Consider the following 27,003-nt stretch of genomic DNA (forward strand, 5'->3'; position numbering starts at 1 on the left):
TTATCAGTTTATATGGGACAGATTTAATTGATAGAAATTTGCATGTAGTCAGAGTTTTGTCTGTGATAAACTTACGTCACAGAATCTTAGAATTTGAGAACTGGACAGGAGCTTAGAGGTGATTTAAATAGTACAACTTGCTAGTTAAAAGCTTGGGCATGGTTGTAAAGTATACACTTGTTAGAAACACAAGGACCCTTGATAAATGTGCGTTTCTACTGTGAGGAATCCTCCAGTGTGAACTCCACACAGCTGGCCCAGCAGCCGCCCTTGACAGTCATCAGGCTTGAGACAGCCTCTTGTTCTCTCCAGGGAGGCGACTTTTCTCCTGCACTTCTCAGAAAGTAAATTGTGTTAGATTCTGTTGCTATATAGTGTTGTAAGTTTGGCAGATTATTTGTTATTCAGTGATATTTTATTGACAATTTTAAATTCTATCAGATGGTTTTAGACAGTTTGCAATGTTGAGTTTGAATTCTTATAATTTTAGGGCCAGTATTTCTTATATGGGCACATGTCAGTGGGAAAATGACTTTAAAAATTTTTAATTTCACCCTGAATTCAGCGTGATGTGTTGTGGCTCTTTGTGACATAACTTTCTTCCATAGAGGTAAAAAAATTGACCTGTCATCTAATTTGTCCTCACGTCTCTGAATGTTTTCCATGTTAACTGTAAGAAACACAGCAACAGGGCTTCCCTGGTGGCGCAGTGGTTGAGAGTCCGCCTGGCGATGCAGGGGACACGGGTTCGTGCCCCGGTCCGGGAGGATCCCACATGCCGTGGAGCGGCTGGGCCCGTGAGCCATGGCCACTGAGCCTGCGCGTCCGGAGCCTGTGCTCCGCAACGGGAGCGGCCACAACAGTGAGAGGCCCGCGTACAGCAAAACAAAGAAACAAACAAACAAACAAAACCACAGCAACAAGTGAAGTGAAGTGTAGGCGAGAGCATTGCCTGTAGTCTCCAAATGTTTCATGTTTTACCTTTTTTTTTTTTTTTTTTAACGGGAAGATGATTAGAACCAAGATCTCTTCTGTCCCTGTAGCTGAAGGATTGAAGGAGCTGCCAGGCCAGTGACTAGTTAGGAGAATCTGTGCTTACGCAGCACGTGAACCTCAAGGTCGTTTCTTTATTCACTTGCCCAGGATTTACGGGTCGCTCCCATGTGCCCAAAAGGGTGTTTGTGGCGTGATGATCCAGTGCACAGAGCACAGGTTTTTATATTAGAGTGAGGCTGTCAGTCACTGGACAAGCTGTGACAGCCCCCGAACAGCCCCAGCCGGTGTGCAGACAGCTGGTTGCGGCTCTGTTCCAATAAAACTTTATTTGTGAACACTGATGTTTGAGTTTAATGTAATTTCATGTCAGGACGTACTGTTCTTTTATTTGGTTCATGGGCTGTACGGGTGGAGGGTTGGAATTGGTCCACGGGGCCAACCCTTGGTCTAGAAGGCATTTGTTGAGTGAGTGAATAAAATGAGGTCATATCTAGGTAGGCAGGAGCCGGATTGGGAGAGGCCTGAAATGCGGGTAGAGTTTAGATGTGATGCCAAGCCGGGCGCTGTGACGGCAGCCCTTTGGGAGGGATGAGCCTGGAACTCATCTGCAGGATGGATGGGAGGGGATTGGCTTCCCGCCTCACCGTGTGTGGCTTTGGGAGGGATGAAGGGACGGATCCGTGGATCCCACCTTAGGGTGGGTTACAGAGAGCTGACACCTAATCGCCAGGGCCCGGAGGCAGGGACAGGGAAGCCGGTTCACGGGTTCAAGGAAGCGGAGCCCAGCGGCGCAGGTGTAGTGGGAGAGGAGTCGGGTGGGAAGGAGCAGGCAGGCGGGGCCCCCGGGCCTGGTGATGGTTGGATGCTGGGGGTGACAGCAGAGAGAGTTAAAGGGGGAGTTGCAGGGTTCTTTCTGGGGGGGTTGGTGGGGTCTCCTTGAGCGCTGCTCTCGGGAAAGTGTAGGGATGGGGGCAGGGTTCGGCTTTGGAAGTGTAGGAGCGGATTTTATTGTCAGATGGCCATAGTGCGGTTTGACATACTGGACCAGGGAAGTCACTGGTGAGGGGTCCGGGCGGCAGTGGAGATTTGGGGGCATAGGTGTCACTCCCTGTAAGGGCCTGCCGTGTGCCCCCGGGACACGTACTTCTGGGCTCTGGTTCCCGGAAGGGGCTCCGGGGGCCGCGGCGTGAGGCTCAGACCCAGTGCTGCTGGAGGGCCCAGCGTAGGTGGGGCCAGGGGTGAACCCCAGGGAGGAGGAGGACCCCAGGGTGCTCTGAGCGAGGAGAAGTGCGGAGCGGGGAGGCCGGTGGGAATCGTTCACAGGGCTCTTGTCCAGTCCGACGGTGAGTTTGGAAACCATTGTTTTGTTTGGGGTCCTGAAGGGTGTGGGAAGGGATCGTGTTTGCGGACGGGCGTGGGCGAGAGTTCCAGAATGTGCTGTAGGAGTTTGGCTCTGGAGGGGCATGGTGGCAGCTGGCGGGCAGCAGAGTGGATTGGAGGGTTTTATTATTTTTGTTTTTTCTTAAACAGTTATTTTGCAGTCGCCTGAGATTTGCAGGTACGTAGCAGAGATGGTACAGGCTGTTTTTCCACCATTATGTCATACATGGCCGTGGCTGGCACGGTGTCAGCCTCCAGGGCGCCGGCTCTCTGAGCTCACCTGAGCTTGTTGACTGAATCCGTGATCCTGGCTGCCTCCTCACTGGAATCTAGGGGGCACTTCCTAGAGGGGCCCGGTGGACACACAGGTATACACCCTGCATCTAGGTGCACGACGGGGTGACGTTTTGGCACATTGCGTTGTTTCTGTTTTTTCCTGTGTTTGATAGTAAGTTGCAGAGGTCACCTCATTTCACCCCTAAGTGCTTGAGCACTCGTGTCCTGGGAGCAAGGACATTGTTTTACATAACTGCACCTACAAACAGGAGCAGTGATTCCGAGTCACTGAAGATACGGTCCATACTCAAGTTTCCCCTGAGATTCTTTGTGGCTGCCTCTCCCCGTCCCGCCCCTGGACCTCCCTACATTGGCAGGTCCCCACAGCCTCTGCCGGTTTGTTTCATGCCATGGACTTTTCAAGAGTCTGGCCAGTAGACCAGCATCTCTGACCCCTTCGTTCCTCCTCCGACTGCTCAGCTCTCCACCGGTTCTGGGCAGCGTGCCCTGATCCTCCTGGCCAGGCAGCTGCTGCAGCCCCCCACCGTGTCCACCCTCAGCCCTGGTGGGCAGTCGATCCCCAGGACACCCCCAGCGTCACTGCTCTGACTTACTGCCTTCGTCAGCGTCTTGTGGGCAGGTCTAGCTGTGCTCCCTTCAGCGTGTGTCTAGCACAGGGCCCGGGTGTTGTTGTTTGAAGAATGTATGAATAAACGCAATAAGATCATTGACATTAATTGTATGGGTCCATAGATGCTCATTAAGGCTTGTCACAGAACTAAGAAATAAGGTTAAGGTGTTTAAGCCTACAGTCCCCGTACATCATTGTAGTCCTGCATCTTTGGCAGATTTAGTATTTTATGTTATCAGAATACTACTTCACAGTGTAAGTAATTTAGGAGCTACCAGAGAAGAATTAAAATATGGGCATTATCTATGTAGAAACTAAAACTTTTATTGCGAGATATATGCAGGCCTCTGCAATGTATTTACATTTATCATGGGCAGTTGGTAAAGCAAGTAAAAGTTGCTTTTAATTGCTTTTATGGTTTCTATTTTATAGCAGACCTTATCTGAAATTCATTTTAATGTGTATGTGGTTCTTATGCTTTCTTTCTAGAGATACAATTCCGGAAGGCAGCGGTTGTCATTGTGGTCCACAGACCCCAGGGATGTCCTTGACACATTCCCAGTGGATATTCGAGGTCAATATAGTTTTCATGATTGTCAAGAGGTCATTTGCCTCTATTTGCCTGTTGGCATTTAGACCGAGTCCCCGAGCTACCATTGTTGCTGGATTCTTGACTGCCGTGCAATTCAGAAAAGCCATTCTCCTCTAAGAATGTCCTTGATGCAGCAGTAAAAATCATTTTGTTAAATCTCAGCCCTGAGTACACCCCTTTCTAATACTCTGTGTAACAAAACAGGAAGTGTGTGGAAAGCACTTCTGCGTTTTGGAGTTGGGAGGTTGCCTGGAAGACGGGCCCTTCTGCAGTTACTTGGGTTGCTAGCTGAACCGGCCGCTTTTTTTCATGGACCACCATAACGGAATAATTGACACATTACCAGTATTTCTTACTAAACGGACAGAGTTAGCCTGTCACTGCAAGGAAAGCAGCTAACGCTATTGCCAGTGGGAAAATTTGTACTTCTAAGTAGAATTGGAATTTCAGAAGGCTTGTATCTGCCACTGTGAACCTGGCAGCCTCCTAATACTTCAAGACTTTTCTTTTTCTTTTTTTAAAATTAATTAATGAATTTACTTTTTTGGCTGCGCTGCACGGCGTGCGGGATCCTAGTTCCCTGAGCGGGGATCGAGCCCGTGCCCCCGCAGTGGAAGCGCTGAGTCTTAACTACTGTACTGCCAGGGAAGTCCCCAGGACTTCTCTGATGAGATCGGTGCTGATGTTAAGGAGTGATGCTTTAGATAATCTGTAATGAACAACATTCGGAAGGTCTGCATAACTCACTGAACCAGTATTTTCCAAATGACCAAATCAGACCCAGGTCAATGTCCATTTAAAGACAGGTTTTAAAGTGATAAAGTAACAAAAAGTTCAGCAGTACAGTTTTATATTCCACATTGCAGCTCACCTTTGGGGAGAAATAAAGCCCTTGTTGAGGCTTGGTGTTGTATTACAGAGGAATATCCACAGTTATCTGAACGGGCTGTTCAGATGCACTGCCCTCTTTTTCATGCAGTAATAGATATGCGAACCCAGTTGTTTTCCAGTAAGTCTGACGTTAAAGAGATTTGTAAAATGCAAAACTGTGTTTCTCTTCTTGCTAAGATTTTGCTGCTGTTGTTTTGGAAACTCTAGTAGTTATTTTTTTTAATTAATTAACTAATTAATTAATTTGTTTTTATTTTTGGCTGTGTTGGGTCTTCGTTGCTGCACACGGGCTTTCTCTAGTTGTGGCGAGCTGGGGCTATTCTTCCTTGCAGTGTGCGGGCTTCTCATTGTCGTGGCTTCTCTTGTTGTGGAGCACGTGGCACGGGTTTTAGTAGTTGCGGTACACGGGCTCAGTAGCTGTGGCTAGCGGGCTGTAGAGCAGAGGCTCCATAGTTGTGGCTTGTGGGCTCTAGGCGCGCGGGCTTCAGTTGTTGTGGCTCACGGGCTCTAGAGCGCAGGTTCAGTAGTTGTGGCGCACGGGCTTAGTTACTCCATGGCATGTGGGATCTTCCCGGGCCAGGGATCAAACCCGTGTCCTCTCCACTGGCAGGCAGATTCTTAACCACTGTGCCACCAGGGAAGCCCCTCTAGTAGTTATTTTTGGTAAAAAAAAAAAAAAAGTTTTGTATGTTAATATGTAATGTATGGATTTTTGTAATTTTTAAATGAATAAAGTATTCACACATTTTCTGTTCTAATATCAGAGATGGTGATATTGATAGATACACGTCCACGAGTACAAGCTCACTAGCTTTCAGATGGGGAAGGGGGTCCTGAGACCAGTGTGTCTTGAAGTAGGACAGTGGTGCTGTGGGATCAATTTAAATTCGGCCAGTTCTCTTTTCTGCATTGGTGGTTTGTGTTTGAGGAGGTTTATATATTTTGGAAAAGGTGAATAGGAGTGGCCAGTTTAATCAAACATGTTAACTACAGAGGGGGAGGACCTGCCATCTGAGGCTAGTTTGACCTTCTTCTCCTGATTTCAAACTTAAACATTTTTAGGGGGGCTGGCCTGGATTTTCTTAAGAATCAGTGCTTTCTGATGATCTAGCACCTGGCTGGTCATTTGTAGTCATGTTTTCTCTTTCTTCCCTATTTGTCCTTTGAGTATCCTCCTGCGACCCCACACTGACTTGGGGAAAATCAGTAAGCTGAGTCTTGTTCACATGTCTCAGTTTAATAAAAGTTGATTTCTTTGCTTACTTCATACTGGCTTTTAATTAATTTTATTACTACATCTGTATCCAGATGGATCTGACCGAATGGAATGATCTTTATTTTCTTGGAGGGGCCCTGTTTCTGGAAGTTGAGCTTTTTAACTGAGCACCACTGGGCCACTTCCTGCTGGGGGTGGAGGTTACTGCTCTGGTCTTTACGGTGTGTGGACTCGGCCTTGCTGCTCAGGTGGATGTGAAGCCGGTGCCAGAGGCGGGGCGGTGGCTGGGGCACCGGGGCTTGGGGTGGCGGGGCTGCTGTTGGGCCTGGGTGCTGGCGGTTCCCCCTGTCTCCTGCGCGATTGCTCTCCGAGACTTGTCTTCAGGGTCTTCTGTCTCTTGTACTCATCGGGGCTGCTCCTGCCCCTCCGAGGACTGTCTTCAGTCTGTGTATTTGGCATCTGTAAAGGGAGGTCAGCCTGGCATGGCCTACTCCCGAGGCCCCTCCACGGTGAGCTAGGCGTGCCCCCGCTTCTGCCCATGACGTCACGGCACCTGGGCCGCGTCTCTTCACACGGGTCGCCTGCAGGGTTCTGACGGCTGGGAAGTAGTTCTGGTAGAGCAGAGTCAGAGGTCACACAGTGGCTGCAGTGTGCGCCTCCCAGGGACAGTCTCCTGCAGACAGGTTCAGTGGGGCGCTTGTTCAAGGGCTGATGGGAGAAACAGCTCTGTGCAGAGTGCCTGCCCTAAAAACCCCATATGTTGTGACGTCCCTAATGAGATGACCTGTGTGATGTCGTTCTGGTGGTGACTGAGAAAATCCCAGGGTGGGCACAGGGGGCTTTGCCTGGTTACGTCTGCTGAAGTTCAGTCGTGTGCTCGATTACAGTAGCTTTTCTTTTTTTCCTGTTTCAGTGGCCTTGTGGTTTTATTTTACGGGTGTCCGAAATATTTAAAAATGAGCAAAATTAAAACTAAATGTGCAGTTCTGTTTTTTTTATTTCAACACTTCTTTTTAATAGAGAAAAATAACATATTTACACAGTTCTGCTCGATTTACATGTTTCTGCTGATGAACAGCTGCTCGTGTCTGCTGCTGACAACCCCTGAGCAGCTTGTATTTTCACTGTTAAACCTAACATGTCATTTGCATGAAGTTCACAGTTGTAAGCTAAACAGATCTGTGACTTAATTATGGCACAGTCCTTACCGGAATCAAAACACAGACGTAGAGGACTCTGCCGCCCGTCCTGCACGCTTTGTCAGCAGGTGTGCGGCCCTTCATAGTTCTGCCCTGGGGGGTGACTCTCCCTTGGGCTCTCCCACTAGACCCACGGCATGGACGTGCATGGTGTGCCAGGCCCCAAGCCGGGCAGGGGGCAAGATGGTGAGAGTTCCGGCCCAGTGGAGCCCGTCTTCCAGCGGGGGAGACAGATGCTAAACAAGATGGGTATTTAGCCTGTGTCATAGGTTAGATATAAGGGCTTTGTGATGAAGCAGGAAAGGGCAGCAGGGACGTGGGTGCTGGTGGTGGGTGTGACGGGTGAGGAGTGGCTGGCCGAGGGGCAGGTGGGCTTCGGAGGGTGAGGGCTGAGCTGGCGTGTGCCTGCCCAGCTGGGGCGGCCTCCTCAGACGGCGCACTGAGGAGCTGCAAGGGGAGCCTGAGGGGCGCGGAGAGAGGCTGGCTGCTGCTGGGCGCCAGGTGTGCACCTTGAATGGCTGGGGAACCTTCAGTGGGCTTTGAGCAGACAGTGATGCTGAGATGGGCTTTAACATGATCCCGTAGCTTTTAAACATTGGCAGTAATTCTGGGGCAAAAGCAGAGCAGGGAGAGCCAGGTGGGGGCCAGTGCGTGGGTCCAGATGTGCGATGCCAAGGCCAGGGTGAGGACAGTGGGAGATTCTGCCTACAGGTCGGATGAGAGAGGAGAACCAAGGCCCAAAGGTTCTGGCCTGAGCAACTGGGGTGGGAAGTCTGGAGGTGTCGGCTGGTTGTGGATAGGGACAGTTCAGTTTGGGTTCCTTCACGTTGAGACTAGACACTCAGGGGAAGTGGCCTGGAGGCCAGTTGTCACGTGGATCTGGAGTTCCTGGGAGAGGCCGGAGGTGAAGTGGTTTGTGAGCCATCAGCAGATAGATGGTACTTCAGTGCGGATGAGAAGAGGTCCAGCGCTGGGCCACAGGGAGAGGGGATAGTCTGACCCATGGTCCAGGAGAAGGGGCATCGCGGGGCAGGGCACGGCAGGGCGCACCTGCGCGAGTGGTCATGGCCGTAGATGCTCACACGCTGTAGGCTGGGAGGTGGATTTAAGGCAGGGTTGAAGAAGGCTCCCTAATTTTTATCCAGATTTGATGTGCTTGGCCTCATCTGTGTACTTATTGCTCTGTTTTAGAAAAACAATCTCAATAATAATAAGCACAATAAGTAATGTGTACTTGTAGAAAGCTCAACAGTCCAGGGGCTTCCCTGGTGGTGCAATGGTTAAGAATCTGCCTGCCAATGCAGGGGACACAGGTTCAAGCCCTGGTCTGGGAAAATGCCACATGCCGTGGGGCAACTAAGCTCGTGCACCACAACTACTGAGCCTGCGCTCTAGAGCCCGCGAGCCACAACTGCTGAGCCCGTGTGCCACAACTACTGAAGCCTGTGTGCCTAGAGCCTGTGCTCCACAACAAGAGAGGCCATCGCAGTGAGCAGCCCACACACCACAATGAAGAGTAGCCCCTGCTCGCCGCAACTAGAGGAAGCCCGCACACAGCAACGAAGACCGAACGCAGCCAAAAATAAAAAAAAAAAGAAAGCTCAACAGTCCAGAAGGATAAAGGATGAAGGTCGGGTTGTTTTATCTGTACCTTTTCCCTCCTGTGTCACCTTGGTTCAGTGTGTATCACTCCAGAGCATCTCGTGTGCATTTGCATACACCGACATGTGACTACACACACATGCAATTTTCCTCTTATACTCCTTTCTGTTAGTATGTGTTCTGGAGACCTTTCCATTCACATGAATGGCTGTGGTGTCTCATGTCATTTACTTTACCAATCCCCTGAGACTGAGCACTTGGTCTGTTGATTTTGGTTGGTGGGCTCTTTTTCCACCTGCACCCTGGAAGATGCTCTCTTCACAAGCTTGTAGTCGTTGCTGTTTAGAGACATTATTGAACAGTAATCGCAGTCCAGCTCCTTTATATTATTAAGACTGGACTATCTCCAGGATTTCTGAGAAATGGCAAATTTTGTTTGCCAAACTGGCATCCGCATGCATCGTTCTGTTCTAGTTTTCTTGGGCTTGTTGCCCTAATTTTTTCTTTTCAGCCGTTCACTGTTAGCAGAATTTTAAATGACTCTTTATCCTGGCAGTAGAGTCATTTTGAGTAAACAGCTTGGATAATTGTGTGGTGTCCTCATTTGGAAGAGGGTAGGATTCAGGATTTTATGGTGAGCTCAGAGTATTTTCTTAAGTCACTCACGGAGCTTCTAGAAATCAGGAAAAGCTTGAGTTGGGCACCTGAGAACTTTCCACTAGCCATTTGTGAGAGACAGGTATTTAACCTGGGACGTGTGGCCCCAGGGCCATCATGAATGGGCTTCAGGGTGAGTCACGGAGGTTAAGCCTGGCTGCATGCTGCAGATTCCAAATATGTTGTTTTTAGAGCAGGTGGTTGGTGATTTTCCTTTGGTATAAGGAAGTCCGAGGCAGGCAGTCCAGGAGGCCAGCAGCAGGAGGGCAAGAAGGAGGAAGGGTCCAGGAGCTGCCCCGCACTGCGTCTGCGCTCACACCCCATTGGCCAGAGTGGGTCACGTGGCCACAGTGTGCTGCAGGAGAGGCTGTGCTCTCTGGTGGCCCTGTGCCCTGTGAATTCGGATTCTTGTAACACTGAGCATCAGGGAGAGCAGGTACTGGGGTAGGCAGCCAGCAGTCTCTGGTAATTATGAGGCTCTGAAACTTGGCAGGACTGTGTCTGTACTTTTTTCCTGGAAAAGGATCTGTAATTTTTTAACAAGTAGATCCTGAAAGCAGTGTGTGACCCTAAAACGTTTTCAATCCATCAGTTCAAAGGTGGGTAGGGTGGTATTATCTAACTGAGGACCACCGCCTTCATGAAGGAGTCCACTGCACCCCTTTAACAATCCTTGCTTTGGTTCTTAGTTTGGAAAAAAGACTGAGTTACGGCATGAGTGGCTTTGGCCTTTGTACCAACCACAGTTAATCTGCTCAGAGGTCACCTTCAGAGGACCGGGTTTAGAATAACCCCGGTAAGGCCTGGTGGGCCCTTGCAGCTGTAGGTCCTGCCTGCCTCTGAGTCCTGGGGCTGCGGGTGAGGCTGAATGGGTGCCAGGGCTGAGAGTCGTACTGCATATGAGGGAGGTCGGAGATGAGGATTTCCTCACAGTGGACGCCTCGACATTTAGTTGTCTGACCATTTTTAAAAAGTATTTTTACTTTTGAAAAGCTGATAAATGTACATGATAAAAAAAGGCAAATATAATTTCCCTTCATCTTTGTGCCCCAGGGATAGTCTGTGCGTGTCTAGCATATTTTTTTTTTAAAAAAGTGTGTTGTACACATTCTGCCCCATTTTTGTTCATGTAATACTGCATCTCGGGAGTGGTTCCTTAGAGAGCTCTGACTGGTTCTGACTAGCAGTCCCCAACCTTTTCAGCACCAGGGACCGGTTTCATGGAAGACAAATGTTTCCACAGATGGTGGGGGGAAGGGCTCAGGCGGTAACATGAGTGGTGGGGAGCGATGGGGAGCGGCAGACGAAGCTTCACCCGCTCGCCCGCCGCTTACCTCCTGCTGTGCGGCCCGTTCCCTGACAGGCCACAGGCTGGTACCAGTCCGTGGCCCAGGGGCTGGGGACCCCTGTTCTAGACCGTTGCCTAGTCTCTCACTGTTCAGCTGTGCCAGACTTGTTTTTTTAAAACAGCATTCAGATTGCATCATCCATTCTTTTGCTGCTAAAAGCAATGCCTTGGTTGTTTTGTTTCTCTGGTGGGTAGATATTTGCACCAACATGTGACTCTCTGTGCTAGGAGCATTGCTTGGTGGGAAGGTCAGGGCCGGGCAGCAGCACTTTTTTTTTTTTTTTTTTTTTTTTTTTTTTTGCTGTACGCGGGCCTCTCACTGCCGCGGCCTCTCCCGTCGCGGAGCACAGGCTCCGGACACACAGGCTCCGCGGCCATGGCTCGCGGGCCCAGCCGCTCCGCGGCACGTGGGATCCTCCGGGATCGGGGCACGAACCCGCGTCCCCTGCATCGGCAGACGGACTCCCAACCACTGCGCCACCAGGGAAGCCCCGGGCAGCAGCACTTTGATGCCTGTTGCCTATTGGTCGTCAGAGCTAAGCTCCCATCAGACGTGCACAAGAGCGCACACGTCCTGACAGGCCTCCAGCACGCCTGTCACACTGAGCGTCTGGTTGACATTTGCATTTTAAAAAACACGTGAGAGGTTGTGTCTTCTCATGTTTAAAAGCTTTGTGACTTTTTTTCCCTGTGAATTTACTCTCATTCTTATGCTCCTTTTGATTAGCTTTATTGGTCTTTTTTCTGTTGCTGTGAAAGAAGGAAATGAGCTCTTTGGTGCATGTGTAACAAGTATTTTCCACTTGGTTTGAATTTTGCCTTAAGAAAAACCTTTTTATTAAATATAATACAAATAGAGAAAATCATAGTTTTGCCTGTTTGTTGTTGTCATTGAAGTCTCCTTTAATTTATAGGGGCCTTTTTGACGCCCCCCCCCCCCCACCGTTTAATGAATTTACAAATATTTCTCTTTCAGCCCATGGACGTGTTTGTCCTTGTTGAGGGTCATTTTTTTCCCACCTTTGGCCAGGAGGAGCATCTTTGAGTTGGTTTCTGAGTCCTTTTGATACAGCCTTGATGTCTTTGATCGCTTCCCTACACCTGGGATGACAAGATGTTATCTTGCATATTCCTTGCCTCAGATGTGGAATTAGCCATTTCTCCAAGAAGCCCTCATCTCTTGGTGAGAGGCGGTATTTCACAGTGTAGGCTGTAGGGAGGCACGCTGCTACTGGATTCAGCTCCTGGATTCGGCACACACGCCTGAGTTCATACCTCCTATTCCAATGCATGCCCAGAGTCAAATCCGCAGCCCCGAGACCTCTTCTGCCCGACCTCTGGATCTGCTTGTCAGGACGTCGGGAGTGACAGAATTGGAATATCCTGTAGATCCTCATTTGCGCATGGAAAATTTTCAGAGGGAATTCCAACACCACCACTCAGTGTGATTGTTAAAATTGCTAAAAATTTGTTTTGTGTGTGTTCTCCCAATTTTTCTCCCCATTTTTAAGCAGGTAAATTATATCTCCGTTGTCAGAGCATACAGCCGTTGCAAACTGTGTTTTCTCCTTTAGTCTCAGTTCTCCATGTAAACGTAGACTGCTCACCACTGACCAGTTCATATGTTGTCTCTCCAAGTGATCTTGGTTTTCTGAATCTTGTTTTCCAGCAGTTTCTTCAGGAAGGGTTTCCGGGAACCATGTTCTCTGAGTGCTGTATGTTGGCACAAGTTGCTGCCTGTGTACCTGAAGCTCGCTTTGTCTGGATGTAAAGGCTCCCGTTACTTTCCTCGAGTGTCTTGTGTGTGTGAGTCTCCCTTCTTCTGCTGTAGTTGGATAATCTGCCCTGCCCCCCACCATTTTAAGGTGTCCAGTATTTTTGTCTAGATGTCTAAGATAACTTTTCTTTTTTTCTTTAAATAATTTTACTAGAATGTGTCTTGGTATTGGTTGTTCTGCCTGCCCTGCCCCAAGTTTATGGTGTGTCTTTTTCATAAGTAGTTTCAAATGTTTTCTCCTCATTTCTGAAGAGTTTTTTCGGATTTGCTTGTAGTATTCCGTTTCATCGCTTTCCTTTGGTTTTCTTTGTAGAATCCCCTATTCAACGTACGTTGCATCCTCTTTGCTTGTCAGCTACTTTTTCTTCAACTTTTTTCTTTCATTTCTTTTTTTAAAAATAAATTTATTTTATTTTATTTATTTTTGGCTGCGTTGGGTCTTCGTTGCTGCGCGTGGGCTTTCTCTAGTTGTGGCGAGCAGGGGCTGCTCTTCGTTGTGGTGCGCAGGCTTCTCATTGCAGTGGCTTCTCTTGTTGCGCAGCACGGGCTCTAGGCACGTGGCCTTCAGTAGTTGTGGCTCTCAGGCTCAGTAGTTGTGGCTCACAGGCTCTAGAGCGCAAGCTCAATAGTTGTGGTGCATGGGCTTAGTTGCTCCGCGGCATGTGGGATCTTCCTGGACCAGAGCTTGAACCCGCATCCCCTGAATTGGCAGGCGGATTCTTAACCACTGTGCCACCAGGGAAGCCCCCATTTTGTTTTTCTTACGGTGTAATTTATTGTATTTACTTGCTCTTGGATTCCTTCTAGTTTAGCCTTCATTTCCAAAATTATTTTCCTTTTATTTCTAATCTTTTCTGAGTTTTCCCCCCGCATTTCTGAGTTTTTCTAATGCTGGTTTATGGTTAGTGATACCTTATATAATTTCCTTCATGAATATTAGTTTGTTTTGAAATATTAGGATAGAGTTTTCATCTCTTAGGGACATGTCTTTCTAGCATGCTTTCACTGTCTGTAGTGATGCTACTTTGCTCCTATTTGCTTTTTTTTTTTTTTTTTTTTTGCGGTACGCGGGCCTCTCACTGTTGTGGCCTCTCCCGTTGCAGAGCACAGGCTCCAGACACGCAGGCTCAGCGGCCATGGCTCGAGGGCCCAGCCGCTCCGCGGCATATGGGATCTTCCCGGACTGGGGCACGAACCCGTGTCCCCTGCATCGGCAGGCGGACTCTCAACCACTGCGCCACCAGGGAAGCCCTATTTGCTTTTAAAATATATCACCTGGCATGAGATTTGGCCTCAGTATTTTCTGTTGTTACTTTTCTGTGGAATTGATTTTCCTGGATATATGGAAGGAAGGCTAGATTTAGAATAGTTTTTCTAATTTCCGTGTCCTAGAGCTTTATTTACTGTTGTTTTTAGAAAGTTGTAAAAAATGTGGTAGCTGTTTTCTTGCGCTCTCCTGGCTGTTTTCCTCTCCCCCATGTAATTAGACTCTCATTCTCCCTGTCCTGTATGCTTCGTATTCTATTCTAGTCATTTCTTTCCAGTGTATTTAGCATAAGAGGGAGGTTTGGATGAGTAGTCTTTGAGACTCCGTGGCCCAGAAGGTTGGCCTGTGGCTGTTCCGCAGCTGCCCTGGCATTTGTCTGCCCCCAGTGGTGCTCACCTCCTGGGTTCAGCCACTGTTCCCAGGCAGACCCGTTTTTTCCTTCTCTCTGACCCCTGCTTCCTCCTTGCTGCTCCCTTGAGGACCTCGTGCCGTCAGTGGTTTGCCCACTCGCTCACTCTTTGGAGTTCTTTAGGAAACACCCGATCTCTCAGCTTGTTACAGACCTTGACTTGGGTTCGCTGTCCTCATTTGAGAGATTAAAAATCTCTGTCACTGCCATCCCTCCCTAGTTGGACTTCTGAAGGGTTCACGGCAGCACCTCTGTGGTCCCCCGCCCCAGTTGTTTGTCATCGGCGTCTGCTCTGGGAGGGACGTTCGGTGCTTGCGTGCTTTCGTCAGTCTCACGTGAGGTGTCTCAATGGCGGTACCACACCTTGGCCGTTTGATGGATTGCACCTGCATGAACGGGTTGCATCTGTTTTGTGAAGGGAGATTTAAGGCAGGAGCTTGTCTCCTTCTCCTGCAAATGGTTGTCCCTAAGAAATTCTGGAGCTGCTACCGTTGAAGCTGTAGAATTTAAATCTGGATTTATAGGATTTAAGAACACGTGTGGAACCTGCAAATTTAATTTTATGCCTTTGGAACTTAGCCATTTAAAGGAGCTGTCAGTAGACTACTGGTTGAGACTAGGTGATCTGAAACTCTTAATTCAGCTGCCCTGCGTGGGCACGGTGGGGGTGGGCACGTGCGGGGCAGGCACTGTGCTGTAGAGTTGGGTGCCCGCTGTCCACCCTCAGGGAACGTGCAGTCCAGTTGGGGAAGATAGATTACTTCTTTCATAAATATTTGTTTATAGGTAATTAAAATATAAAGTGTAGAATGATAAAAGTATTATGGTGGCATTGATTCCTGATCTCCAGGCACCCTGTTTGCAAGTACTGCATTTAGACCGTTGTGTTGATGGGTCGTATTTGGAGTGGCGTGGCCTCATTTCTGTTTTGGAGAAGGTGTGTCTAGGCCTAATCAGAGTGTTTGAGGATCAGGAAGAAAGGAACGCACTGTGTTGCAGATGTGGTGCCATCTCGGCGGCGGCAGGGTGGTGGCGGACAGGCCGTGGGCTGGGGCAGGGGGCTGGTGCTGGGCTCAGTCCTCCCAGGAGCTGCCGCTCTCTGCCTGCCTGAGGGAAGGGTGCTGCAAGGAGTGGAAATGGGGTGAGGGGACAGCCTTGGTGGAAGGGTCCGTTTGGGTAAAATTTGGGAGGTATGTTTTCGATGGTTTCCAGGGTGTGGTGTGTCTAGTGGATCTGAGAGCCGCCAGGTGCAGGCGAGGGACAGGACGTGTTCCGTGGGCAAGAGGGGGACCCGAGGACGTCTGGCTTGGGGTGATGTGTTCTAGCTGTCTTAGGAAGGTGACTTAGGAGGCGGTGTGGGAATGGACTGGCGAGGTGGGGACTAGTCTAGTGCTGAAGGACAGAGGCAGTGGGAAATGTTTGGGGGCCATTTCTCAGTTCTCAAAGGACAATAACGTTTTGGTGGTTTGGGGCAAGAAGAACCCTATATTTAAAGAACCCACAGGCTTCTGTTATCCTCTTGGATAGAGAACATGGATAGCAGTTTCCAGCATTTCAAGGTAAGGATCGTTCATCTCCCTCTCCGCTGTCCTGGCTTTTGTTTTTAGGTGACAGAAACCCCGTGCTTCGTGAGTCTGATTCCTGCCCCTTGACCGGCCTCTCTCCTCTCGTCCTGGATGATGTCAGAGCAGGACCTGGCGGATGTGGTGCAGATCGCCGTGGAGGAGCTGAGTCCCGACCACCCAGGTACAGAGTGCGGGCAGTAGGAAGCTGGCACTCCCCCGAGTCTGTAAAAGCCCCAAAGCGCTTCCACAAGTTTCCTCTCCCTTCAGTAAAGGAAGAGAAAAAGCAGTGCGTGCCCTGTATGAAAAACCCGGACCAGAGCGCGTGAGCTCTGCCAGCCTCATGCCTATCCCGGCGGTCCCTCCGCCTCCCCTTGGCCCACATCTGCACCACACGGGGCTGTCCAGCCTCGGCCCCTCTTCCTGCCCTGCCCCCAGCTCCCCTGACTCCCCTTTAAAGCCCCCTGTGGTCACATCTGGGCCTTTTCCTCTGCTGTGGACAGTCTGCCCTGCGTGGGGACACCTGCGAGGTGTTCCATGTACGCTGCTCCCTCCTTCATCTCCCTCTTCCCTGGGGATGCTGTAACACCGTGGGCACTGTTTTTCTTTTAAGAACACCCTGCTACAAAGGTCCCTGCTGCGTGTTGCAGCAAATATTTCTGTAGGGTAAGTTCCCAGAAGCTGAACTGCTGTGTATGTTCAGAGTTTTGGTAAGACACGCTTTATCCGATTATTCTGTGAGGTGACTTTCCTGCCCTTCTGCCAGGGCTGGTCGTTAAAGGCACCCATCTACTTTGGAACCTTAACTAGATATTAGACACCTTATAAGGGAGACCCTAAATTTCAAGCACTTCATCTTGAACTACATCACCTATGAAATACTTTGTTAGCACTTTATTTTATAAAAAGATTTCTTAGTAAGGGTCCTCCTTTTTTTTTTTTTGTAAAGTTTTATGTGTTTTATATTTCTGTTAAGTTTGAAATAACAAGCATACACAATTCACATAGTGTTTTGGTTGTCTGGTTATTCTTTCTGGAATAGTAGAGTTGAAATGCTAACTTTTTTCCCCACAGAAAAGAGAATTTTCAGAAATCTCCTAAGAAAGTATGACGATGTCTATTGTGTATGATCTCTTTGCTGTGTTAGTTGAAAAAGCTTCACTGGGAAATTAGTTACGTATGGAAGGGTGGGTAGCACATGATTTTGGGATTGAACAAGCAGTCACAAAGAGATTGGGGCACCCTTTCATGAATGCTATTCTTTAGTCAGTTTTTGTCATTTTGCCTCTGATTTGTTTATAAGAAGCACTATCACCTGGTAACTGGCAGGATCAAGACCTGCCAGATCCTTGAGCCAAGTCAGGGCGTCTGAATGTAGCTGTTTAACCCCAGTTTTCTCTGTGAAAGTGAACCAGTTTGTTTAGAGCGAGAATGTGAAGCCTTGACCTCATTTAGCACCACACTGCAGAAACCAGTGAACTATAAAAAAGCAGCACTGTCACTGTACATCACAGTTTTAAAAACAGCTGTTCATATTTTGGTGGGTGGATGACAGTTTCTTTAGAAAACACTCACACTGCAATGCTGTAAAAGAAAAATGTTCCAGTTATATACATTTTAAGCATTTTTAGAACTGTTGAACTTCTGACAGTTTACTTCCCAATTAAATTCTCTCTCTGTAGATTACAGTCCAAAGAAGGATTAGAGAAGTCACTTCTGATCCTGGTGTTGTTCCTTGTGGGTTCCTTAACTAACTGGGAAGTATAGCTATGGCTGTGTAATGAACACCTACTGTGTGCAGGGCTCCCTGAGGCCTTCGTAGGCAGGAGGCCTGCCATCTCTGGCCCCAGAGGACTCCCCCAACACCGGCAAGCACCGTGCTGCATCCCACACGATTGTCCTGAGTGGGTTTAAGGTTGAGATGATTTTTTCCTCATTTCTAAAATGTGAACTTTGTAAAACTTAAACATATAGTCAAGCAAGTAGAAGAAATAAAAGTTTCCCATAATCCTAGTGACAGAACTGCTTTTAAATTGTTGGCATGTATGTCCTTCCATTTTTTTTCTGATTTCCATTTAAAATCAAAATGCGTAGGTTCTTGTGATTTTGCACGCAGTCACCACATGACTGCGATCTCTTTGCCCATCTGCACACACATACGATTGTAAATTTCATCGGGCCTGTCATTGCAGGTGATCGTGATGGCTTTAAAATGAACATTGAGCTCTTTTGTCTAATTTTAAAAGTAATGCATGCAGAACGATAAAAAACAAAGTAAAAAAGGACCAAGAAGAAAGTAAACTAGCAGCCCCGCGGCCCGTAGAAAGTGAGCGCCGGAACCCCAGGTGTGTGTCCCTGTCACTGCCACGGGCTGTGTCTCCTTTCCCTCATCTGCTCCACTGCCCTTTGCTTACAGCCTTGAGGTGCTTCGCTCTGCCAAGAGCTTGGAGTCTTCTTCCTGTAGTTACAGGAAGCCAGCTGTGTGACCCTGGTCAAGTCGCTTAACCTCTCTGGACTGGATTTCAGCAAGTTAAAAGGATTAGACTAGCGGTTGCCGGAGTCTCCCCATCCTCCCAGTCCTTTCTTAATTACCAGCGTCCAGTGGGAGTAGGTAGGCTTTGATGAAGGTTCTGAGAACCTGTGTTTTGCACTTGTAGCCACGGATTTTTCCTTTTTTACCTTAATGAGAATTCATCCCCACACATTTTATGGAGGTGTTTGAAGTGTGGAGACAGTGTACTATGCAGAGCCCTCTGGTAAGCAGGATGCTTCTGGCATCGTTGGCCCGTGGCTGGTTTCTGTGAGGTAGAGCTTTGGGTGACAACTTACCTCTGGAAACCAGCTTACTGGTCTCGCCTGGGACCCCTGAAAGGTTCACGTTAGAGTCGCAGGTCTGTTCAGTGTCTTTACATTTTAGAGTTTTGAGACGAATCACCTGGCACATACAGGTGTAAAGGCACCGGGCTTGGGACCATGTGGTGCCGGCCTTGAACTTGGGCCGAGTTGCTCATCCGTGGAGAAGCCCTGAAGACCCCTTGGAAGGTGCTGGTGGGAGGCCTTGATTTCAGCCACACTGGCCGGGGTGGGGAACAGCTTTCCCTGTAAGTTAGCGTGTTACGTTTGAGACGAGTTTGATGATCAGCACCTCAGAAAATGTAATATTCAGAGAGTGGCTTTGATTTTGGAATGAGGTGGCCGGCTGACAAGACTTTATTTTAAAGTCGGGAACAAATCATTATTAGCGATTGGATTCTATCAGAAAAGGGTAGCCGGATAGAGCATTGAGTGAGAAGCCTGCAGTCTTGGTGTTGGGGTCAACTCAGTGGTGCATTAGCGAAAAAATGTATCCGGTATCTGTTTTTCTTGAGATTAGGGAGAGATCCTATTTTCTGCCTGACTGAGAATTTTAAGTTAAATCTGTAAAAAGTAAAATATGAAGCAGGTTGTGCCATTTCTCATTTAACCTTAAGGTGACACCTTTATACTTAAGGTGTCAGAACTGTTTACTATCTTAATATTAAACAGCTCTGTAAAACTTTTTGAATTAAAGTTTTTTTTGTCTCTGCCTTTAATTTTCAGTTGTACTGGAGAATCATGTAGTGACAGACGAAGATGAACCAGCTTTGAAACGTCAGCGACTAGAGATCAATTGCCAGGACCCTTCTATAAAGGTAAAAATATTAACGTATGTTTTTGTTTGTATCTTATGTGGGGCTGCCATAACAAATTATCACAATGCGGGGTGGCGCGGGGAGCGCTTAAAACAACAGATATTTACTCTCTCATGGTCCTGGAGGCCAGAAGTTTGAAATCAGTTTGTCACCAGGGCTGAGTTCCCTGCAGAGGCTCTGGGGGAGGGTTCCTCCTGCCTCTTTCAGCTCCTGGGGGCCCCAGGCGTCCCTTGCCTTGTGGCCGCGTCCCTCTAGTATCTGCCTCCGTCTTCACGTGGCCTCTCCTCCGTGTCTGTGTCTCTCCTTTTCTGTCTCTTATAAGGGCAGTCTCATTGGATTTAGGGCCACCCTAACCTAGGATGACCTCATCTTAACTTGATTACATTTGGAAAGATCCTGTTTCCAAGAAAGGCCACATTTGTAGGTTCTGGGGGTGAGGATGTAGACGTATCATTTTTGGGAGTCACTGTTCAACCCCCCACGGATGCATAAAGGCATGACGTTTTCCCTTGAAGAATCCCGTTGTTTAATTGGAATCGCTGCCACATGAGGCCTCTTCCTCCGTAGACCCATGGACCTATCGTGCACGGAGGGAACGTGCACAATTCCTGTTGCGAATATTTTCTACTAGTGATGAAGCACTTTTGTGCCTATCGTTTACGTCACCTAAATTTTAAAGTTTGCTGGATGGGGTCTGGGAAACCACAGAGTCAGTCGTGGGTGATGGCTGGTCCTTGGATTTGCTTGTTTGGTCTGCAGTTTGCAGAGCCACAGAGATAAACACCAGCACCTGTGAGAAGCTAGGACAGCAGTGCAGAGAACCAAAGCGACTTCTCCTGTACCCTCTGCTTCTATAGGGCTGTGTTTAGAAACATCCGGCTCACCTTTTTAACAAGGAGAAGCAGCGTGAGCTTAAAGATATGTGGGGTGGTTTAAAGACACATTCAGTTAAATTTCTGTTTCATACTAATGGATAGAGGGCCGCTGCTTCAGTAACCCCACATTATGTCTTAAAATAAAATGCAGTTGTAATTTTATCACAAAAGAGGCATGTGTGGAAAACAGCACAGCAGTCAGATGTGGATAAGGTGCAGTGAAAGCGCCCCTGCCTCAGCCCCGTCCCCTGGTCAGTGAGCAGGGCCTCGGGCCCCGGCTTGAACCCGGCACCCATGTGCTACGAAAAGTGTGCTTACCAGGTTGCCAGAGCTCTTTATTTTATTTTTTTCACTTTAAATTGGTTAATTTAATTTACTTTTATTTTTTAATACATCTTTATTGGAGTATAATTGCTTTACAATGGTGTGTTAGTTTCTGCTTTATAACAAAGTGAATCAGCTATACATATACATATATCCCCATATCCCCTCCCTCTTGTGTCTCCCTCCCACCTTCCCTATCCCACCCCTCTAGGTGGTCACAAAGCACCGAGCTGATCTCCCTGTGCTATGCGGCTGCTTCCCACTAGCTATCCATTTTACATTCGGTGGTGTATATATGTCCATGCCACTCTCGGACTTTGCCCCAGCTTCCCCCTCCCCGTGTCCTCAAGTCCATTCTCTACGTCTGTGTCTTTATACCTCCCTTGCCACAGGTTCATAGAACCATTTTTTTCTTAGATTCCATATATATGTGTTAGCATACGGTATTTGTTTTTCTCTTTCTGACTGACTTCACTCTGTATGACAGACTCTAGGTCCATCCACCTCACTACAGATAACTCAATTTCGTTTCTTTTTATGGCTGAGTAATATTCCATTGTATATGCGTGCCACATCTTCTTTATCCATTCATCTGTGGATGGACATTTAGGTTGCTCAGAGCTCTTTAAAAGGAATAGATTTGGATGATTTTTGGTTAATATCCCCTGTATATAGAAGACTTATTTAAAAGTACTGTTCTCTGCCTTTCTTTGTTTTATTAATTTGTGAAGTTGTGTTATTAGTGTATAACAGTGATGTTTGTCCAGACTCCAGGCAGAATCACTTCTAATTAGGAATTAAAACGATGAGGATTCACTGTGTTTAGGGAATTTGGGAGCCGCATGGTTGATGTCTTCAAATTATAAAAAATAGTGGGGTCATCGGTGATTTTATCTCAAGACTTCAGCCAGCGGCTAGTGGTTGTCACAACGTCTTAGGTCAGGGTGGGCCTCGGGCGCTGCATCGATGTCACTCTCAGGGGATGGGCCGCCCGTGCTGTGTCTCCACATGACCCTGGCACGGTCTGCCGTGCCTCCACGGCCCGTCCTCCTGCGGGGAGTCAGCGGAGGACGTGGGATTTAGCCCTCTCCCATATGTGTTAGCTCTCCCGCGATGGGACTTGTTGGGGGGTGATTGCTTGAGACACAGCGGGTTGTTGGGACAGTGTGTGGGGTTTATTGACCCCCCTGCTGCCCTTACTGCTGTACAGACCGGGCAGTTAGACAGACGTGTTTAATTTCTTCAGAAGACCAGCTCAGTCTGTTAAAAGCACTGAATAAGGGTATCCATCTTCCTCGCCTCCTGGGCCTTGATTCCAGCCGCACGGTGTGGTGGACCACGTGGCTCTAGCTGTGGGGTCACCTCCCATGAGGAAGGGGAGCGGCCGCTGGAGCGGGTCAGCCGCGGCTAGTGGGCAGAGGGGCCGGCCTCCCTGCCGCCGTGCGCTGGGATCCCGGTCTGCTCCGAATGGCCCCTGTGCCCGTCTGCTTTCCTCGGTCTGCCCCCTTCCTGCTGATGTGACTGGCACTCTGAGCGTTTTCCCTTTGAAGTCAAGGGCAGAAAAGGAGGGAGAAAAGGTAACATACGAACTCGTCACTATTTTCAGATGCTGCCTCCCCTGCCCCTCACTGCTGAGCTGGGCGGTTGGACGCTCCAGGGCTTGCTCCTGGCTGGCGCCCGTGTCCCAGTATCAGCTGGTGAGGCCAGCGCGGGGAGCAGCCTGCTTCTCTCTGTGTCCCTGCCGACTCAGGGCAGGAGTGGCCGCCGTGGGAGGGGGCGAGCTTCCTGTCCGGTGTTTGTCTGAACCGTTCCTTGCCTTCGGAGCCACACACGTCCCTGTGGTCGGCAGGACTTGGGTGGCAGCAGTGGAAGGCGAGGCTGCTCTCTCTGTGGCCACTAGGTGGCAGGCGTGCTGCTCCCACGCGCGCGGGAGCGTCATCGCCACATTTCACCGTGGGGGTGGGGCTCGGGGGAGCGTAACATGAGCAGGCGGGTTTCCGGGCCGTTTTGAGGTTGGATGTAATCTGTTTTCATTGTAGAATTCGACCAGTTTTATGTGTAAGTTTATTGATTAATAGAAACTTGCGTCGTAATGTCCACGTACGTCTTGTGTTATACGGACTTAAGTGTAACTAAGAATCGCAACTACACAGAGAAGTAAGAGCCCGATTAAGTCGTCACAGTGTGAGTGCACAAGGTCGAGCTCGTTTAGTGAAATGCTTCTGGCTTATAACTGAAGAGCTGAAGTGCGGGGATTGTTCTGTGGGAATAGATACAGCTGAGTCTGGGAAATAGCTGTTTGACGTGCCTTGGAATTGTCTCCGTGGAGTTCAGGATGCCCTTCCTGAAGCTTTCCTTTTTTTCACTTGCAGTCATTCCTGTATTCCATTAACCAGACAATCTGCTTGCGATTGGATAGCATTGAAGCCAAGCTGCAGGCTCTGGAGGCCACATGTAAATCACTGGAAGAGAAACTGGATCTGGTCACCAACAAGCAGCACAGCCCCATCCAGGTGCCCATGGTGGCGGGCTCTCCTCTCGGCGCCACCCAGACCTGCAACAAAGTGCGGTGGTAAGAACCTCCTCCCCGGGCCCGGGCCCGGGCCCCTCGGCGCTCTCAGGGCAGGACCCTAGTCAGACTGCAAAGAAACACGGGGCCTCTGCGGGGCGGCTGGGGTCGTCCTCACAGTTTCTTTTTGACATAAGCCAGGCTGGTGCATCTCTCCTTTGGAACTGGCCCACCAGAGCTGTGAAGCTGTACATTCGTTTCTTCTCTTTTTTTTCTGTTCCATCTGGCTAGTCTTGAGAGATTGTTTTCTTCATAGGTAGCTTTTTTTTTTTTTTTTTTTTTTTGCAGTACGCGGGCCTCTCACTGCTGTGGCCTCTCCCGTTGTGGAGCACAGGCTCCAGACGTGCAGGCTCAGTGGCCATGGCTCACGGGCCTAGCCGCTCCGCGGCATGTGGGATCTTCCCGGACCGGGGCACGAACCCGTGTCCCCTGCATCGGCAGGTGGACTCTCAACCACTGCGCCACCAGGGAAGCCCCATAGGGAGCTTTTTATACATTTCATTGAGTGTATCAGACTTTCCATTCGTGTAGTTTTTATTGTGCCTGTATTTTGTTTTTCTATCTAGAGCCTAACTGTAGTGACGTGTAGTAGTTCAGGTGCCGTTTGAATCGAAGCTTCTGGAGAGTGTGGGCCGATGGGAAGGGTGTCTCTGTCTCTGACCTGTTTGCCTGTCCTTGGTCCGGGGCACCGTCAGGGGCTCTGCTGAGATGAGCGTAAGCTCAGGTTGTGGGCGGCTCCTTCCATCACCTCCACTGCTGTTTTTCTCCTTGCCCGTGGCGGGCTATGAGGAAGTCTCACTGGGATGGTGGCAACGCTTGTCCTTGCGCTTGACGAGAGCTCGGGGCTTTTACCGAGGGTCTTGCCGCCGCTCTCTGGGCCAACTGCTGCCTCTCTCCCGTGTGTCTGCGGAGGAGGGCGGTGGGGCTCAGAGGAGGGGGAGCCACGGCCAGGATGCTGCCGTGTCTGCAGGTCCGCCCGTGTGTGCCCTGGGGTTGACGTGGTTGACGCCTGCAGTGTGGGCCTCCTTTAACTCTCAGAAGTGTCCTGGGGTGTTGGAGACGCTGCGTGGCTGCAAAAGCTGCTCTCCAGCCTGGGTGGGGGACCCCAGGGGTCTCTCTGTCCCCAGAGGGAAGGCCTGTTGGTCCGTGGTGATTCACCCGGTGTTCATACCTTGTCCTGAAGGGTCAGCTGTATCTTTTCTCCCAGTGAACATGTGTGGAGCGTGTCCTCTCTGCAGGCAGTGAGGCTCAGACCTACCAGGACCAGCACCTTTTTTTTTTTTTAAAAGAAGCTGGTTGTCCATTTACTTATTTATTTATTTATTTGGTTGTGCTGAATGTTAGTTGCAGCAGGTGGGCTCCTTAGTTGTGGCATGCAAACTCTTAGTTGCGGCATGCATGTGGGATCTAGTTCCCTGACCAGGGATCGAACCTGGGCCCCCTGCATTGGGAGCGCAGAGTATTAACCACTGCGCCACCAGGGAAGTCCCAGCCAGTGCCTTTTTTAAAGAGTAATTATTTTGTAATGCCCTCATATCCTAAAATGCAATGTTTAGAAAATATAATTTAAAAAGTAACGTAATGTGTTAATTATAATGTAAGGAGAAATAAAAGGATGGTCATGTATAATAAAATAACATATTTTGATATGGAAAAGGCTGGGGGAACTACACGAGGAGTTAGTGAATAGGACCAAACCTCCCCCGTCAGAGCTGTCAGCTGGGAGGACTGTCACCCTGGGACTCAGATACCAGTTGGTGGTGGAATATTTCAAAATGAGCAGTTCTTGATGAAGGTTCACATAAAGCAAAGTGCAGTTTTTTCTAGACTCAATAGTGAAATTCCGGGAAAATTCACCTTATACTGAAACTATCCAAAAATACTTTGTGTATGAGTGTAGAATGGGGTAAGATTCTGGGCTCAGAGAGTTAGAAGCATGTTGTTCACTCACATGAATGGGACATGTGAGATTTGTGTGGGAAAGGTTTTTGTCGGGGAGGCTGTCTCATGCCTTGAAGGCTGTCAGCCTCCTTGACTCTGTCCGCTAAACCCGTGGGGTCTCAGGTATAACCAACTGGGCCCCCGGGCCCCGCCCTCGAGGACTGTTGCTCTGAGAGATGAGGCGAGAATGAGACAGGCTTCCTGCCCTGAGTAAGGATGGCTCTCCTGGTGGTGTGTCACTTTGTCACCTGTGTCGGGAAGAGGTCGTCTTCAGGACCCAGGGTTGTGCCGCTCATACTCCACTGTCGGTGGTTTGTGGCCGTTCCATGGGGTCGGGCGGTCGAGGACGAGTCCTCGGGGCTGCAGGTGGCGCTGCAGCTGTGCTTGGACCCCGAGGCCTCTCGTTGGGGGCTTCCCTGGGTGTCAGGTCCCGGGGGGAGGACGGGCCTCGGCGGGCAGGTTGCCCTCGTTTGACACCATGGGGTGATGGGGCTGAGTTACAGAGTTGTGCTGTTTCCAGTCTCCCCATCTTCAGAAGGAGGATGGGGGAGAAAGGCAGGTCTGCAGGGGCCAGCAGCCCTGGCCTTTCCTGCAGGCCAGTGACGGACCCGCCGTGGCCACGCACGGCCTGCTGCTGAGCGCGGCCTGACTCGCGGGCCACGTCCCGTCTGACGATGGCGCTGCTGGCTGCTTGGCGGAAGGCACTTCCAGACCGCAGGGAGGCCCCTTCTCTCTCCAGCATTCCGGTGACGGCGGGGCTCGTGGGGCGTGTTAGCGACTCTCCCGTTCAGGAACCCCAGAGCGCTTCCCTCCGCTGGGGAGAAGCTGTCATCGTGGAGAGACTTCCGTGTGCATTGACAAGTGGTGAAATCAGAGTAAAGTTTTCTAATACAGACTCAGGTGTATAATCTAGTTAATCCAACTCAGTTTGCTTTTCTGGTTCTAAAGGATCGTATCGTGACATAAAATCAACCCATTATAGAATACACTTATTGTATGTTGGCAGCAGATTTATTACTATCATTAATAAAACCATTACTTATACAAGTTAGTGTTAGATTAATAGAAGGAAGGGTCATTCCTTTGTTTTCTTAGATATAGCTTAGAATAGGTTGTTTATGAATGATTTTCAAATAAGATACTAAGTCTGGCATTTCCCTCCATGAATGTTCTAAAAACGAGAAATAAAAATTGTCGGTAATTGAAAGCTGTTAACAAGAAAATTTGGGGAGAAGTAAAGGTCAAGAATTCAATCCTAGTATATCAATGAAAAAGGTGTATATTTAAATTAGAAAATGACTAATTTATAAACACATAAGTAAATGAGAAATGTGTCTTAAGTGTGGGTAGTAGAACACAGAAAAGGAAGTCTCCAAAAACAGTGAAAGATTGGTTAACATTCTGAGTAATAAAGTACTTCTACAAGTACTTTGTGCCTCAGATACTTAAAATAACAGTTAGACGCATATAAATCCCAGATTATTTTATTTCCGGATCATGTGCTTTAAAAAATAACTTAAGGTTCCTTAGGCCACTTGGCACTGGCTGTGAGCGTTGCTGGGAAGTCTGTCATCTCCCAGGACAAACGAGGACGACCCTGAGGGGCTTGTCGGCTGTGGCGAGCCCTCTGGATGGTGGGTGAGGAGTTGTCCACTGAAGCCTCACTGGCCCCTCCACTCGGAGAGGCCGCGCCTGGCCCAGAGCAGCCCCGCAGCTGTGGGATGCACCGAAATCCACTCGCCTGTGGGTAATTTCTAATTAAAACTGGCCTGGACTAGACTTTGCTATCAGCTCTGAGAATTATTTATTTATTCTCTTGA

The 27,003-nt window shown here is 49.0% G+C and overlaps 1 protein-coding gene across 4 annotated transcripts in view; it reads left to right on the plus strand.

The window, feature by feature from the left end:
* BANP (BTG3 associated nuclear protein) overlaps positions 1-27,003 on the plus strand; it is a 109,590-nt gene that overhangs the window by 11,012 nt on the left and 71,575 nt on the right. For all 4 annotated transcript variants that reach the window (XM_060083436.1, XM_060083434.1, XM_060083437.1 and 1 more), the window contains exons 2-4: positions 15,849-15,987; positions 19,383-19,474; positions 23,046-23,245. In XM_060083436.1, coding sequence (XP_059939419.1) covers positions 15,918-15,987; positions 19,383-19,474; positions 23,046-23,245 — 362 coding nt within the window. In that variant the 5' untranslated portion in view covers positions 15,849-15,917. The remainder of the gene's footprint in view (positions 1-15,848; positions 15,988-19,382; positions 19,475-23,045; positions 23,246-27,003) is intronic.

This window comes from Mesoplodon densirostris, chromosome 19, assembly GCF_025265405.1.
Source record: "Mesoplodon densirostris isolate mMesDen1 chromosome 19, mMesDen1 primary haplotype, whole genome shotgun sequence".
NCBI classification, from domain to species: domain Eukaryota; kingdom Metazoa; phylum Chordata; class Mammalia; order Artiodactyla; family Ziphiidae; genus Mesoplodon; species Mesoplodon densirostris.